This window comes from Ornithorhynchus anatinus, chromosome 14, assembly GCF_004115215.2.
Source record: "Ornithorhynchus anatinus isolate Pmale09 chromosome 14, mOrnAna1.pri.v4, whole genome shotgun sequence".
In the NCBI taxonomy this organism is placed as follows: Eukaryota; Metazoa; Chordata; class Mammalia; order Monotremata; family Ornithorhynchidae; genus Ornithorhynchus; species Ornithorhynchus anatinus.
The window spans coordinates 134,875-152,240 of NC_041741.1; the positions used below are offsets into that span (position 1 = coordinate 134,875).

Below are 17,366 nucleotides of genomic sequence, written 5' to 3' on the forward strand. Positions count from 1 at the left end.
AAGAGCAAGAAACTGCTATCATGGCAAGAAGCAGCGTGGCTCCGTGGAAAGAGCCTGGGCTTGCGAGTCAACGGTCATGGGTTCTAATCCTGGCTCCGCCATTTGTCTGCTGTGTGACCTTGGGCAAGTCACTTAACTTCTCTGTGCCTCAGTTACCTCATCTGTGAAAATGGGGATTAAAAAATGTGAGCCCCACATGGGACCATCTGATTACCCTGTATCTACCCCAGCGCTTAGAACAGTGCTCTGCACATAATAAGCGCTTAACAAATATTATTATTATTATTATTGAGCGACTTTCCTCCCACCAAGATAGCTCTCTCTAACTCAAAATGGTTCAGGGCACCTCCCTTTCAAAATAAAATGTATTCCTAGAAGTCACGGCACAATCACCGATGGAATGGGGATTAATAATCGGCTTTTACAAATGGATGGCCCAACCTCCTGGAACACATACTTACTAGACTCGATGCAATGTCTCTCATAAGCTGTATTTGAAGATTTTCCAGTTCTTTGTACTTTGTTTCCCAACTATTAGGTTCACCAGAGTTTTCTTCTTGTTTTTGCTTCTCTTCACCAGTCAGAGCATTAATGATACAAACTTCTACCTGGACCTTTTCTTGAAGCGTTTCATAATAATTCCTTTCATCCTGAATGCATTTCAAGTCCAAGTCTACAAGTAATGGATGCTGAACCTGAGATTTAATTTGCATTAGCTCATGGAAACTATCATCTAGTTTGCTCAGAAAGTCTTTTTCATTGATATATTTAGGCTGAAAACCCAATGCCATATCTTGGAGAAACCTGTGCATCCACTTATGGTCTTTTGAAAGGCTTTTGATTCGTTTTAGCTCTTTCCTTTTGAAGGATTCTTCAAAGACCTCACTTGTTTTTAACTGATTTTCTGCTGCTTGAGTTAAGAATTGTGTTTTTTCAACTCTCCTGTCCAAAGTCTGAGCAGCTTGGAATCCATGTTTCGGAGGAGACTCAGGTTGACTGGCTAGAGCAGCAGTTTCACTCTTCAACTGGGAAGTCAGGACCAGAATTTCACTCAGTGATGCTTGATATTGGTCATGCTCAGCTGCAAGTCTGTCTGACTTTCTAAAATTCTCCTCAAGTTCACTTTCTATCTTAAGCAACTGAGTTTGCAATTCACTGAGCTGTGAAGTGTCCCAGCTTAATCCCACACATTCAAACAACTCTTTGTGTTTTAGAACTTGTGAGACATGTGTTTGAAGAACAAACAGCCTTTCTTTAAGAACAGAAAATATGTCCTTAACTTCCTGATTTGTTCTTAAAATGCCTTCTTTATCTAACCTTAGCTCATCACAGTGGACTTTAATGAGCTCTTGCTGAAACAAAGTTGCCTGTTCCAAAAGTTCATTATAGACATTTAACATTTTTCTTACATCATGATATTTATTCTGAATCAATCTTTGGGTTCTATCTGCTCTATTCTTAAGGCTCCTTAACTGGTCACATAAGAATATTTGTTCAAATATATTTTGATCTTTCTGGGAAAATGGATTCTCTTGAAGATATGTCAGGATAACTCCCTTAATTTTGGTCAGTTTCTCGTGCGATGACTTTAAAGTGACATATTGATGTTCTAATTTGTCCTTTGTGAAGGTGGTTCTGATGTCTGGAAGGATCAGTATTTCATTTTCTTGAAGAAAACTCTGAATCCTCTTTATTTCTGAAAAAAGCCTCTCTCTTTCTTCCAGTTTGGATTCCAACAGCTGTGACCTCTGAGTTGATTTGAAAACAAGCAGCTGATACAAATCTTGTAATTCTTTTAAATAGAAACTCATGTTAGCAGCTTCTTGCTCACTCAGGCGAGGAGCAACGACACCGGCCTCTTCCACCAGGGCCTCTATTGCCGGCCATTTACCTAGAATCTCTGCATGCACTGTCTGATGTTTTCTGGCCTGAGAGAGAACATCTTCTGGGAGAAGGGTGACCCCCTGATCAAGGCTGGCCAATGAGCTCTTGACCCAGACAACCACTTCTCCTCCTGCTGTCATGATTTCCCACTTCTCCGTCTGCCCTGCCACTTCAGGCCTGGGGGTTTCCATTGCCTCCAGCTGCTTCTGCAAAGCATTTATTGTGTTCTCTAGAGTTTCCTTTTCCTCTTCTCCCCAAATCCTCTTCAACTCATGCTCCGTTCTCCCTTTTAAAAGAGAAATGCGGTGCTTAGTGACTTGAAGCTCCGTGGCCAATGATAACAAACCTTCATTTTCTTCTTGTCCTTCTGGAGAGGTTGAACCCAATTCTGCACATCTTTGAAGCCGTTGTAGCAAACGCTCTATATCCCGGGCTTTATTCATGAGGAACTTAAATTCATCATCTTCTGCTACCAGTTGAGAGTATTTCTTTTGAACCACTTGCTCTACATGCTCCCAACAATGTTCAAGATGCCTGACTTGGCTTTCGGAAAATTTCTTGTCCATTTCAGTCAGGTAACCAGACACATTTTCCTGCTCCATCTTCAACCTGCACAAGGAGTCTCCCTCTTTCTGTATTGAATCCAGGCATCTTTCCATTTTCTTTTGATAGAGTTTGTGATCCTGAGTTCCCCTAATAAAACAATGATTTGGAAAATGAATTATAACATTATTATAACATTGGCTGGCCAGGTACAAGGATGTTTCTTGGTACAGTCCAAAATTACAAAGACAAAAGAATAATGCTAAAAATCATAATGGTAATAAATAATTGTGATTTTTAAAAGCACTTATTATATGCCAAACAGTACTAAGCGCTGATAATCAGGTTGGACATGGCCACTGTCCACATGGGTCTCAGAGTCAAAGTAGGAGGGTAAACAGATAGAAAATCCCCATTTTACAGATGAGGAAATTAAGGCACCGAGAAGTTAACTGACTTGGTCGAGGTCGGACAGCTGGCAAATGGCAGAATCAGGATTAGAACTCAGGTCCTCTGACTCCCAGGCCTGCACTCTTTCCACCAGGTCATGCTGCTTCTCAAATGAGTGTTAACCAGTTTTACGCATGACCTATGTGCTTCAACATGAAATAATGTGAAAAAATACTATTGTGTATTGATTTATGTGTATTTAGGTTAGTCAAATCATATATCAAGTGTGTTGTAACTGAATAATAATGTATTTATTATTTATTTCCTACAATTGTCCAACCTAATTGACTTGTACCTACCCCAGTGCTTAGAACAGTGTTCGACACATAGAAAGTGCTTAACAAGTAACCATAAAACAATTACAAACCAACCTACTAATCTGGTCAGCAGTATTCTCAGTTAGTTCTGTGAAAAAAAAATCCTATAGAAGCCATTCTCAAGCCCTCTACAAATTTTTATACTACAATCTTTCTTGGTGATTTCAAACATGTCTCCCCACTATTTTTTGAAGAACTCAGTATTTTAACAGAAAAAAATCACCTTGCCCTTGAAACCACCAGACTTCTTTTTGATCACCTAGTAAACCCCATTTTCCCCAAGCATTCATGTTCTGGGGGCAGTCCAAAATGAAGGTCATTTGGGAGGTAGCACTGAACAGAGAATGAATCATAAGTGCCACTGTTTTTTCTTCAACAATCATTTTTCACTGGTCTATAGAAACACTATGTGTTGATAAAAAGGGAAGCGTTGGAAACTAATTATTTGTAAATGACCTATTTGTAGATTAATTATGAAAATCCTAGAACTCAGATTATAAAAATAAAAATATACAAGCTTTTGTACTTACGTCTTCAAGGTTTCCTTTTCTGCTGATAATGCTTTAATTGATGCCTTAACAGCAGACAGATGCTTCTTGAAGTTTTTAATGAGAATATACTGCCTGTGCTTATCGTCTTTCAAAGCAGAGAGTGTGTGAAGCAACTTGTCCATCTGAGATGCTGCATATTTGGCATTCGATGGCTCTGAAGCACTTGCATACTGAGAAGACACATGTTGCTCCAAAGGCAAAATGGCAGCTCTCTTTTCTTTCAACTTAGTGTATAATTTCTAAAATAAAAGAAGAGCATATGGTACATACACCATCCTTCTAAGAAGTCAGAGCCTAACTTATTTCCTCAAGATGAGAAAAATATTTCCCTCAATTTTCATTTGGGGGAATGGAAGTCCTTAGAGATGACATGACTTACCCAACAAAATTGTGGATCAGGAAGAGAAAAACAAACTCTCAGCTCCTGGCCTGCTGCTCTAATATCCATCTATCTTTATTTAGTTTTTTGGCTTGTCCTGTGGTTCAAAGGCAATGCTGCTGATGGTATGACTGAATCCATGAGTGTGGGTGACATGTTGTGCATCTCTTGCACATTCTGCTCCGTGACAATGCAGGTGGGCACCCTTTCTGTCCCCTGGCCTTAAAGTGAGCCTTGCTCAGACCCTGATGGTATGCTCTACCACCAGCAGGACCTGCTCTTTGGCTAACTTGGAAGAATTTCCAATTCACTTCGAATTTCTTTCAACATCCACATACTGTGCTTTAACTTCTCTCTCACTTTTTCCACAAACACACTTGTGCCCTCCTCAGAGTTCATGGCTACCTAAAACATGCTAAAATATTAGCAGTAGGATTATAGAACCATTTGGCTAATTTGGAATCTCTAAATATAGTCTTTATTCCATCTGCTTGGATCAGAATATGTGAAAAGGGACTCATAAAGCATTTCGTCACCAACACATCAAATAAAGAAGCCAACTGTCCCATCACCCTACAGGTCTTTTGGAAGCATAAGTGGGGCAGAGCAGCAGCAAGTAAAACCCTAAAATACGGGAAAACTAATTGACAACATGTTAGTCAATCCTGATGCTCATGAAGTAGAAGGCTAACAAATCTGGCTTCCGTCCCCTCCACTCTACCGAGACTGCTCTCTCTAAGGTCACCCATGACCTCCTTCTTGCCAAATCCAATGGCTCCTACTCCATTCTGATCCTCCTTGACCTCTCTGCTGCCTTTGACACTGTCGACCATCCCCTCCTCCTCCATACCTTATCTCACCTTGGCTTCACGGACTCTGTCCTCTCCTGGTTCTCCTCTTACCTCTCTGGCCGATCATTCTCGGTCTCCTACGCTGGAGCCTCCTCCCCCTCCCATCCTTTAACTGTTGGAGTTCCTCAAGGGTCAGTTCTTGGCCCTCTTCTGTTCTCCATTTACACTCACTCCCTCGGTGAACTCATCCGCTCTCACGGCTTTGACTACCATCTCTACGCAGATGACACGCAGATCTACATCTCCGCCCCTGTCCTCTCCCCCTCCCTTCAGGCTCGCATCTCCTCCTGCCTCCGGGACGTCTCCACCTGGATGTCGGCCCGCCACCTAAAACTCAACATGAGCAAGACTGAGCTCCTCATCTTCCCTCCCAAGCCCGGTCCGCTCCCAGACTTCTCCGTCACCGTGGATGGCACGACCATCCTTCCCGTCCCACAGGCCCGCAATCTCGGTGTCATCCTTGACTCGTCCCTCTCGTTCACCCCACACATCCTATCCGTTACCAAGACCTGCCGGTTTCACCTCTACAATATCGCCAAGATCCGCCCTTTCCTCTCCACCCAAACGGCTACCTTACTATTACGGGCTCTCGTTATATCCAGGCTAGACTACTGTGTCAGCCTTCTCTCTGACCTCCCTTCCTCCTCTCTCGCCCCGCTCCGGTCTATTCTTCACTCCGCTGCCCGGCTCATCTTCCTGCAGAAACGATCTGGGCATATCACTCCCCTTCTTGAACAACTCCAGTGGTTGCCTATCGACCTCCGCTCCAAACAAAAACTCCTCACTCTAGGCTTCGAGGCTCTCCATCACCTTGCCCCTTCCTACCTCTCCTCCCTTCTCTCTTTCTACCGCCCACCCCGCACGCTCCGCTCCTCTGCCGCCCACCTCCTCGCCGTCCCTCGGTCTCGCCTATCCCGCCGTCGACCCCTGGGTCACGTCCTCCCGCGGTCCTGGAACGCCCTCCCTCCTCACCTCCGCCAAGCTGATTCTCTTTCCTTCTTCAAAACCTTACTTAAAAATCACCTCCTCCTAGAGGCGTTCCCAGACTGAGCTCCTCTTCCCCCTCTACTCCCTCTGCCATCCCCCCTTTACCTCTCCGCAGCTAAAGCCTCATTTTCCCCTTTTCCCTCTGCTCCTCCACCTCTCCCTTCCCATCCCCACAGCACTGTACTCGTCCGCTCAACTGTATATATTTTCGTTACCCTATTTATTTTGTTAATGAATTGTACATCGCCTCGATTCTATTTATTTGCCATCGGTTTTTACGAGATGTTCTTCCCCTTGACGCTGTTTAGTGCCATTGTTCTTGTCTGTCCGTCTCCCCCGATTAGACTGTAAGCCCGTCAAACGGCAGGGACTGTCTCTATCTGTTGCCGACTTGTTCATCCCAAGCGCTTAGTACAGTGCTCTGCACATAGTAAGCGCTCAATAAATACTATTGAATGAATGAATGAATGAACTTTTAAATAGGCATTTTACAAGGTACTGACCTGAGTCCAATTCATTACAAAAGATAATCAGGTAAAGAGGAAATTAGAAATGTCATAAATGATTTTGTGTTACATAATTATGTTTAATCTAATATACTGTACCACAATGGATCAGCAGCAGATTTCTTGCTGTCAGTATTTTGTTATGTTTCCATACCTCTAATTCTTTGAGCTGTTCCTTTGCACACAAAGTATTTAATTCAAATGCCTGATTTTGCAACTTAGTGACTTTCTGCTCATCTTCAATGCTTTCCATACTTGCTTCAGCATCAGGAAAGAGTTGTTCTAAGGAAATCATTTCCAGACTCAAATTCTGAAAGAAGTGAATTGATATATTCATTCCAAATTCTTCCAAAAACACATAATTTCTTTTTTTTAAGTTTAAATGTTAATTTTTTAGTTTAAATGTTACCATCTACATTTATTATTCTAGTAATAACATTTTAATAAAATAAGGAAAAGCATGTATTTAAGTGCAATTTCATTCAGGCAACAAAGATTATCCATTCTTAGAGATCATAACTACAGAGTTATTTAATAAAGCAAGGGGGGAAAAAGGCAAAATGAAAAATAGATGCTAGAATGCGTTATAGAGAGGAATGGCAGAGCCTGAACCATTAATTGCCTCTTGAACGGTGAATACGGCTTTCGCTATTCCAGAAATTCCTGTTCCAAATTTCTAACTCTAAGCTTGGTTCTCTCACTCCTTTCCTAAGATCTTTCACTTTCCTGCAAGAAATTCTGGAGCTTTTTTCAATCCTCAAAAGTCCTGGTTTGGTTGTCCCCTCTGAGCTCAGCCCGCCAGGGAGAAACTCCCCAGAGCTGACCCAGCAAAGGGGGTTTTCCAATTGGCCCTCAAATGCCACGGCTAATCGAGTTGCTTACAGTTGTATCGGGAAGAGACGGGCCACATGACGATTTACAGAACTTAAAAGAACAAGGATAGAGCAGGAAGCAGATAACATAAACATCTGTATGAAACAGTCGAACAAATAGCTCCATAATAATAATAATAATAATGTTGGTATTTGTTAAGCGCTTACTATGTGCCGAGCACTGTTCTAAGCGCTGGGGTAGACATAGGGGAATCAGGTTGTCGCACGTGGGGCTCACAGTCTTAATCCCCATTTTACAGATGAGGGAACTGAGGCACAGAGAAGTTAAGTGACTTGCCCACAGTCACACAGCCAAGTGGCAGAGCTGGGATTCGAACTCATGAGCCCTGACTCCAAAGCCCGTGCTCTTTCCACTGAGCCACGCTGCTTCTCAATAAAAAATACAACTATATATGAAAGATATAAATGTATATGAGCACTGAGTTAGGGATGAAATGCCCAAGTACTACGGGTGGGTGCTGGGTTGATGTGACTGGGGAGGAGGAGACCCAGGAAACCCATGGAATGGGATTGGGGCTTAATGCTGAGGGAAATGGAATTTTGAGGAATGGAGAGATGTGTGCTGAGAAACATAGATAAAAGATGATCTAAACAGTAGCACGGTGTTTGGAAAGGGGAGAAGACGGGGCAAGGGTATGGGGGGCAGGAAAGAAACAGATATAGTAGTCACCTTAAAATCCACCACACCACAAACTGTCCCCATCCCCTTAGCCCTCTTGAAATCCTACCTCCTCCAAGAGGCCTTCCCCTGCCAGTTTTTTCTTCCTGCCACCTCAAATATCAAAACTACAGATATTCAGGAGGGAAAATGCAACCATATTTTCACAAAGGGCCCAAGGTTGCCCAACAATTATAGCAAATGTCAAGGAAATGAAGGTGTGATTTCTCATAACAGGCAAAGAAGCAATTATGCCACTTTAGTTGGCATTTGAGACAGACAGGGCAAGAGAAATCATTTCTTTGATAAAAATCTGGATTAGTGCAGTAGTATCCCTTTTATTCTCAACCCACCTTCATACCCACCAGGTTCCTTTCCAGAACAAATATATCTAACACTGAACATGTTCTGAATGCTTCTGAATTCATTCCTCTGCAAAGATTCTCAGTTCTGATGCCTCAAAACTGGAGACCATCTAACATTCTGATGGGAGCTTACGGCTGCTCCCTCTCAAGTTTCAAGGTACACCCCCACCCCGCCGCCCAGATTTGCTACAACCCCAACCTTGATTCATAATGAAACTCTATAAAACTGATTTATAGATTCCAAATTTTTTTTCTGTAATAGAGCAGAATACTCACTTGCTCTTCATCTAAAACCGGGACTATTTCCTCCACATTTGTACAAGGCAATTGGTCTCTTTTCGGCAGATCTTGGGCCACTTTTGACACACTTTCAGTTTGATCACCAACCAAATTAGGTGCAGATAACTTCAGCTGACTAAAAGAAGGAAAACTTAAAGGTCATGATCAGCACACTGTTTGTCCACTGTTAATTTTGAAAAAAGATTTTTTTCAATTATTAGAAAGGTTTAACCATGTGAATGATCCCATTTTTGTTGAGACAAAATTCTAGTGATACTTTTGTATCTGTGAGCCCCACGTGGGACAACTTGATTCCCCTGTGTCTACCCCAGCACTTAGAACAGTGTGCTGCACATAGTAAGCGCTTAACAAATACCAACATTATTATTATTACAGTGTTAATGTTGTGCCTGAGGGGTATAACTTCATAGGGACTTGTCTTGGGAGCCACTGCGATAGCTATTAATCAGCTACTATCCAGGATTCCTGCTACTCCTGTGCACCTTGGAGAACACCCTACACCAGCCTTGGATCAGAAACTTTTCATCACTAATGGCACAGCTGCAGCCAGCCCAAATGGGACTAGACTCCTGACTTCAGTCAAAGGTATTAATTGAGTGCTCCCTATGCGGAGAGCACTGTACTAAGAGCACTGAACTAAGTCCTTCAGCAGACGTTCCCCGCCCACAACGAGCTTACAATCTACTTTGACCACAGGCTCCTAAAGTTGCTGGCAATCACCCTGAACCTATATACTTTGGGATTGATTGACAGCCATTCATCTCTCAGCCAACAACTAAGATGCTTTGATCAGCAACCTAAAAATGGTACCTTCACCCAGCCATCATTTACCTTTTGTATAAATCACAATCTCCAAGCAATATGTTCAGTTGCTCCTGGACCTCAAGCAGGTCTTCGCTATTGAACATTTCGGTGGAATCTTTTTCAAGAGTGTTGGATTTACTACCCATATGGACCAGACTTTGTTGTTCTGTCAAAATATCAGCCTCCAAATCCTAAAAAAGTAAACCCCCCCCACAAAAAAAGTTTTATCAATAATGTAAAATTTACCTAAAATAATAAAACTAAGATTGAGTGACACTAAACTTTGGATGAAATCAAACATTCACAACTCTTGGCAGAGCTTCAGTGGGCAAAACAGGTACTAGAACCCACATCTCCCGATTCACAGAATTGTGCTCTTTCTACTGGACCTGTTGGTTAAATTAAGATAACAATAATAATAATAATAATGGTGTTTCTTAAGCACTTACTATGTCCCAAGCCAAGGACTGGTCTAAGCCCAGTTGGACACAGTCCCTGTCCTTTTATGGGACTCATAGTCTAGGTAGGAGGGAATTCCCATTTTATAGATGAGGAAACTGAGTCAGAGAAAAGTTAAGTGACTTGCCCAAGCTCACACAGCAGATACGTGGTGGAGTCAGGATTAGATCCAAGTCCTCTGACTCCCAGGCCAATGCTCTTTCCATTAGGCCATACTGCTTCAAAACAATAGAAATATTAAAGAAGTCTGTGTATTCACTATTCTTTAAGAAGTTTAGAACTTTGACATTCTGATATCATGCTTCTGGGTACTTTACAAAAATATAAACAATGCAAGAATTGTGAAAAGCAAACTGAAATCACTCATATTAAACCAGTGATGTTCAAGGAATTAAAAGAATTCTAAAAGCAAGATACCTCTAGAAAAATCACTTTAAAGGCACAATCAATGGTGAAATTTCTCTCTCTGCCCTTCAATGTACAGCTTTATTTCTGAATTTATAAGAAGCAATTCTTATTGGCCAATATACACTAAAACCTCAAAATTTTAGCTGTACCGGGCATGGATACAAAGAGATAGACCAATCTAACTTTACAATGTGGCCTAGTGGAAAGAGCCTGGGCCTGGGAGTCAGAGGACCTGGGTTCTAATTCCGCCTCCACAATGTACCTACTGCATGATTTTGGGCAAGCCGCTTAATTCTCTGTGTCTCAGTGCCTTCATCTGCAAAATGGGGATTCAAATACCTGTTCTCACTCCTAGACTGTGAGCCCAATGCGGGACTCGATGATCTAGTATCTATCCCAGCAATTCAATCTGTCAACTAAGCAAAGATATTTATTGAGTGCTTACTAGGTGCAGAACTCTGTACTCATCACTTGGGAGAATACAAGAGAATTAGCAGACATGTGCTCTGCCCATAATGGGCACAGTGTTTGGTACATAGTAAGTGCTTAAAGAAACACAATTATTATTATTACAGATGAGTTTGGGCATTAATGTGTCAAATATATACCTAATTTGAGTCAATTATATTCATGGATTATGGAAGATCTATGCTACATTTGAGTTAACTGCCTCTTAGCCATCTTCTGTATTATTACCTCTAATTCACTGATTTTCCTGGCCAATTTTCTCCCTTCACCAGGAGCACTGTGGAATTTTTCCAGCTTTACATTGATTCCTTGCAGCCACTGACTAATACAAAGAAGAGCCTCTCCCACAGCACCGGTTCAGGACCCAACTGCCTCATCTTAAAACAGATCATTTTAAGTTCAAGTTCAATAGTATTTATTGAGTGCTTACTATGTGCAGAGCACTGTACTAAGCGCTTGGAATGTACAAAACGGTAACAGATACAGTCCCTGCCCTTTGATGGGCTTACAGTCTAATCGGGGGAATTTTGTTCAGAAGACACCATGCATGTTTGTGCAGTGTAGAGAATTACACCTAGGAATGGATTCACATGTGGCCTCCCATCGGCCATCCCCATACCCACCCTAGAAATCTGGCCCCTTTCTATCTTTCTCCAGGAAGATCAGGCACTGTCACTTGTCTGTGGTATGACCTTGAATAAGTCACTTAACCTTCTCTGTGCCTCAGTTACCTTAACTAAAATGGTGATTAAGAATGTAAGCCCTAAATGGGAAAGAGACTGTGTCCAACCCGACTACCTTGATTCTACCCCAGCGCTTAGTACACTGTCTGGCACAGAGTAAGTGCTTAATGAATACCACAATTATTATTATGATTACTATCATTTTCAATATAGTAAGAATATGGGGCAAATATAGGGCTGTCTAGGAAACAGTGACTTTTGCTAATACCTCAAACAGTCTGCAATTTGGGATACTAACCTGCAGAAACACTCTCTCCACACCCAATAAACATTTTCTGTCAAATCTGCTCTTTTGGGTGCTTTTCCTCCAAGCTCTTTGCATTTAGGGCTTCAGTGAGTGGAAAACATTTAGATGCCCATACAAAATCCTACCTAAACTGAACTAAAAGAAAAAAAGTCCGTTTACCTTTTGGGAAACATCTGAACTTGCTACATGGGCATTCTCACTTTCTGCAGTCAGGCCAAAGAGAAAAGGATATAGCTTGACCATGGGGTTAACATCAGAAAAAGAAAGGGAATCTAACTAACTTCTGAAATTACCTCATTTCGTTACAAAATCAAATAGGTCATTTGAGATTATTTTCCAAGAAAGGGGTCAAAGCAAATTCTCCTTGCTTTCTATTTTTCTCATTTGCCTTTGTGCTCTCGACCCAAGACACTGAATCTGATTACATATCTCAGAGAATAATCAGCCTAAATTGAAGACTGACATTTTAACATTCTGAACAGTAATATTACATCACTTTACATCCTGAATGGCATTAAGGACTCTTTCAAATTATGCTTTAAAATTAGCCCTTGTTTTAAGGTTTAATTATGAAACTTATGAGCCCCATGAGTGTCAGGTACTGCATTTAATTTCCACTTGTGTATTTTCTCACAGACCTTAGTACAGAGCTCTGCACACATTAATCCCTTAATAAATACTATTATTACTACTACTACAGGAAGCAGCATGGCCTCCAGGAAAGAACGCAGGACTGGAAGTCAGGATCACTGGGTTCTAATTCAGATCAGCTTCTTGCCTACTGGGTGATCCTAGACAAGTCACTTAACTTTTCTGTATCTTAGTTCCCTCATCTGTAAAATATCTGGTCTCTCTCCCACTTTGATTGTGAGTCCTATGTGGGACAGGGATTGTGTCTGATCCGATTCGATTGTATCTAGCTTAGTTCTTAGCACAATGTTTGGCAAGTATTAAGACTTAATGAATACCACAGTTATAACTATTAGTATTTCAAGATATGCCCAATACCCGGCCCTATTTTCAGAGCTCGTTCCTCATGACCGTGACCCCTTCTGCTTCGGAAGAGAGGAATCACAAACATTTACCTTGCTTACTACCCAATCTGGGGTCAACTTTCCGACTCCACTAGCCCCCGGAACAGAAGCGCACACAGCAGGACCAACAGGCTTCTGTTCATGTAGCGCTGTCGCTTCTTTATCTCGGGATGGGAGTTCACTTTTCGATTGCAGGATGTCATTGAGTCTGTCTGCAGCCTCCTGTTTAACAAACTGAAGTCTGCTTTCCAATTCTCTGTATCGAACTTTAAGTGATTCCGTCTCATCTGTAATCATCTTTTTTCCCACTGAAGAGGTGTTTTGTTTGACAGATTGTGCTAAAGATAAAATCTTCTCCAAAGTGATACCCTTTTGACAAAGAGCCTCTTCTTGTTCCTTTAAAGAGGGAAAAGAAAGTCACAGGAAGATTCTTCATTCAATTAGCTCAAGTCTTAACTGACAAATGTCAGACGATACTATTGCCTGGAGGGAATTTTAAAAGCCTATCAACTCGTGTCAAACTAAGACCAAATCAAACAACCATAGGATGGGACCAGAGGAAATAGTGAAACCTATTTTTTTAAAAACTAAAGCCTAGATACTTTTATAAATTTGAGTCCCATGTGGGACAGGAACTGTGGCTGATCAGATTATATTACAAACTACCCCATTACCGAGGACAATCCTTGGCTGATAGTAAGCTCTTAATATATACTGCAATTATTACTATTTATAGCAAAAAAATCTAGAGTTTTTACAAAACTATTAGGAAGAAGTCTAATATTTGGTTCCCCAACATGAACTTGATGTCCCCCCAACTCCCCAAAACAACAAAAAAAATAAGGTAGGTTGGGCATTAGGTGCCTGGGATTGGCAACTCCAGCTACCAAGAGAACTACTGAGGTCACAGGAATGAATGCTGCTGCCTCCACACCCAAATCCTGAAACAACACTCCTGATCCATGCCATTTTAAAATCTGTTGATTTAGTAGTTGGAACGCTTTCTCAAAAAAAGGTTTGGATTCAGTTCTCAGACAAACCACAGTGGTTTTTTGGTGGGATTTTGTTCCAAGACCACTGTTTCACCATTAAACAGGAGGGAATCCCTTCCCTGTGATTCTGTCACCCAGGACATCAAATAACAATATCTGGAGCAGAGGAGAAACAGTGGAGGAGGGTAAGGTAAGGAAGAGGCAGACAGTATTCTGGAGTGGAACCCAGGCTGGGGAGAGAGGATCCCCACCAGGAGTTCTACCCTGTCCCATCCCTACCCCTGGTTATGGTAAGGAGGTGGCAAGAGGCAAGCAGGAAGGAAGGCCAGAGCTACAAAGAGCCTAGAGGCGACAAAATCCTAACTGGGAGAGCAGGGCCAAGCAGGGAAATGAATGAAGGGAAAGAAAGAGGCAAAGGCAATCAGTGAGGGTAAATACTCTGTAAGGGGAAACGAATCACTCTTCTTCCTTCAGTCCTCTTTGCTCCACTGGGGGTCACTTTGGACTGGTTTCCCTCCAAGAGTGACTGGGCTCTTTTGGGATATGTCCAAGTCACCCAGAGGACCATTCAACTCTCTCACAGTGACCTCAGGGGTTGCTGGGGTGACAAGGATTTCCAGGGCACCTACAACAAACATCTCTTTGGCTCCCTGAACTGGGTCCAGCATCCATTACTAGATCTTAACAAAGGACACCCAGACTTCCAATGGCCCCAAAAATCAGATTTCTTAGTACAGTGGTTCTAAAGGTGAGGACCAAGTGGCTACATGATCAATTCTAGTTAAAAGGACTCCCAAAATGATGATTGCCTCATACCTGGATTTTCAGCACAGTATTCTCAGCGGCCATTTTATCGATCGGCACATCTGTAATTCTGCAAAGGCCCTCATTGAAACGTTTCAAGGTGGTCCTTAAGTCTGTGATCAAATCTTGATACAGCTGGTGCTCTTGAACATGACCTTCTGACTTCTTCACGGACTCCTTCCAACCAAACCAGTTGAGAATTAGCATAACTCTTTCTATATTTTCCTGTTCAAAATCTTATTCCCAAGATGGGTTGGTGCAGCCTCTGGAATTCTCTAAGAATACAGAGTCACCTTCTCCAGCTGCTGCTCTGAAAGGCCCGGGGGGGAATCTTTGGAGCTTGTGCAGAGCTGCGAGGTGCCTGGTCCCGGCAGAGGTGTAGGCCGGGGTTGGTGGGGACAGGAGAAGACCTCAGTAGTGGAATGGTGGGCAAGCGGGTGAGCACCAGCCAGCCGAGAGTCCAGGGGCCCTCCCAGATTAGACCAGCAAAAACCTCACAGCATCAGGTCAAACCCCCAAGTCCTCCTGGGGACGCCTACTGCTCAGGAAAAACCCCCCTACCCCAAGGGGACTCAGTGGGTTTCAACTGCCCAGTCTGTCCCCTCCTCACAGGGAGGATCATGTTTAAGGGGCCGAGTCAGACAGACAGATCCAGACAGGCTCTTCCCTATTAGGAGCTTCTAATCTCCTGGGTGGACACAGCCAAGCCAAATATTCCCCAACGAATCAATAGATAGCATTTATTGGGTCCCTACCATCTGCTCGAAATTGGGCATATACTGGCCACTCCCCCCAATTTAAGTGTAGACCAGTGTTTAAAAGTCTCCACTGCGTCTGAGAAGGGACCACCAGTGAAGGCCTCTCCCCATCGCGCCATGTCAAAATGCCATTGCAGGAAAACAGATAATGCAGCCTGAAGCCCAGAGGTACGATCTCACACATGGTACGTGGTGCACGGCGCAGCCCAAGGAACTGCTCACTCGGTACCCACAGGGAGTGGCCCTATCTTGTTGTGTCCTTATCCTCCTCAGCCCTGTCCCCTCTCCAAAGACCACTGCCCACCCACGAATGCTCCATAAATCAAATTCTGAGATTCCCACCTGTAACTGGAGGAGGAGGCTTTCGTGGAGGTGTTTTATTTCTAACCACGGTTCTTCACTGAAATTGTGGTTTTTAGTGCATTCCAGAAGATAATTTCCCTGAGCTTTTAACTCATTTAACAAAGAGGTCAAATCTTCTGCTTTCTGCAGGAATTTCTTGAACTTTTTCAACTGAGCTTTCTTCTCCTGTAAACCATGCTGAAGAGCAAATCCTGCTTCTTGCTGCTTTTTCAGCTCGGTAAGCATTAGTTTCAAGTCTTCCTTACTTTGCAGATATTTATCTCCCTCAAGCCGAAGCTTTTCTTGATGGCTATAATTTAAAGGAATCAAAGATTTTCATTTTGGGTTCCCTTTAACAGAAAGGTGCAGATATTTTAAATGAAGCCATATACTAAAGCTAGCAAGATGTAAAACTTAGTCACCATTAGGGCTACAAGAGCATACTGCCAAAAGGCAGGATCAAGGAAGTCTTTCACTGCTAGGGACAAAGAATTCAGCAAAGCATGATACAATCTCTTCCCACAGTTGCTCAACACACATAGTGTGAGAGGGTCTAGCTTTCACAGCCAAGCATGCACACCTGGATAAAATTTCCCCTTCAAAAAATGCAAATTAATCAATCAATGGTGCTTACTGAGCATTTGCTGTGAGCAGAGCACTATTCTAAGCTCAAAAGACAGTCCAGGTAAATGTACACCTATAAAATTACAACTTCATACATTTATTTTCCATGAAGAAGAGTCTTAAATTCAATTCTTCACATATACAATTTAAGAATTATTCATCATTTCCTTTGCACTTCTGGTACCTCCCAACTTCCAAAACATTTCTTTTGAAGACAGCAGAAATTTTTTAAAAAGCAAAGAAATCTCACTCTCCATCCTCCAAAACCAACTTAGAAACAGAGGCTAAAAATTACAAGAATATTCCCGAAGAAAAAAGTCAATTGCTTTCAAATACTTATAAAAATTATGCACTGAAATAGCTCATCTGTACTTGTACGGAACCATTGTAACAGAAAAAGTTTTACTGTAGAAGCACCGTTATTCTAGATGACGCTAGATTTCATTACCTTTCATCAAAGAGGAATTGTTTTCTACAAAGCCAGGCTGAGATGAGCAAATCTGCTTCCACCCAGCCCCTGTCCTCCCCCTACCTATGAGCAGCATAAAATGCCTGGCTCTTGGCTGGCCATTGAGCAGTAATGGGTCTGTCTGCTGTGCCGGTGAAAACTTTCAGAAGCTGGTGATGGCATCATATATCCCCATTACCTCAGATATTTGTTGGCTAAGTGAATGGTGCGGTCCCACTGGTTCTCGAGATCCAAAATCGTCTCCTGAACCATAGCCAGTTTGCTTCTCTCACTCAGTACGATGATGTTCTGTATTTTAGCATCCCCTTCGGGCTTTAGTAACGTGATCTCCTGTTTTGGAGTGTAATAACATAAAATTCATTTGATTTTTCTTTGATAGCCCTCAGACTTTTAATGCTGCAAATCTCTTTGTCATGAGACCAAATTTTAAAAAACCCTCCATTGTGTGTCCCATAGCCACTTAATCTTTTTCTTTCAGTTTTCCTCCTGTGGTTCAATAAGTCCATCAATCTATACCATTTATTGTCTAC

At 42.3% G+C, this 17,366-nt stretch overlaps 1 protein-coding gene across 5 annotated transcripts in view; it reads right to left on the reverse strand.

Moving 5' to 3' along the window:
- Positions 1-17,366, reverse strand: part of SYNE2 (spectrin repeat containing nuclear envelope protein 2) — a 221,984-nt gene that overhangs the window by 107,928 nt on the left and 96,690 nt on the right. For all 5 annotated transcript variants that reach the window (XM_029078794.2, XM_029078793.2, XM_029078792.2 and 2 more), the window contains exons 42-50: positions 17,015-17,166; positions 15,744-16,053; positions 14,656-14,820; positions 12,899-13,243; positions 9,516-9,679; positions 8,661-8,799; positions 6,623-6,778; positions 3,725-3,984; positions 462-2,577 (exon numbers count right to left, since the gene is read on the reverse strand). In XM_029078794.2, coding sequence (XP_028934627.1) covers positions 462-2,577; positions 3,725-3,984; positions 6,623-6,778; positions 8,661-8,799; positions 9,516-9,679; positions 12,899-13,243; positions 14,656-14,820; positions 15,744-16,053; positions 17,015-17,166 — 3,807 coding nt within the window. The remainder of the gene's footprint in view (positions 1-461; positions 2,578-3,724; positions 3,985-6,622; positions 6,779-8,660; positions 8,800-9,515; positions 9,680-12,898; positions 13,244-14,655; positions 14,821-15,743; positions 16,054-17,014; positions 17,167-17,366) is intronic.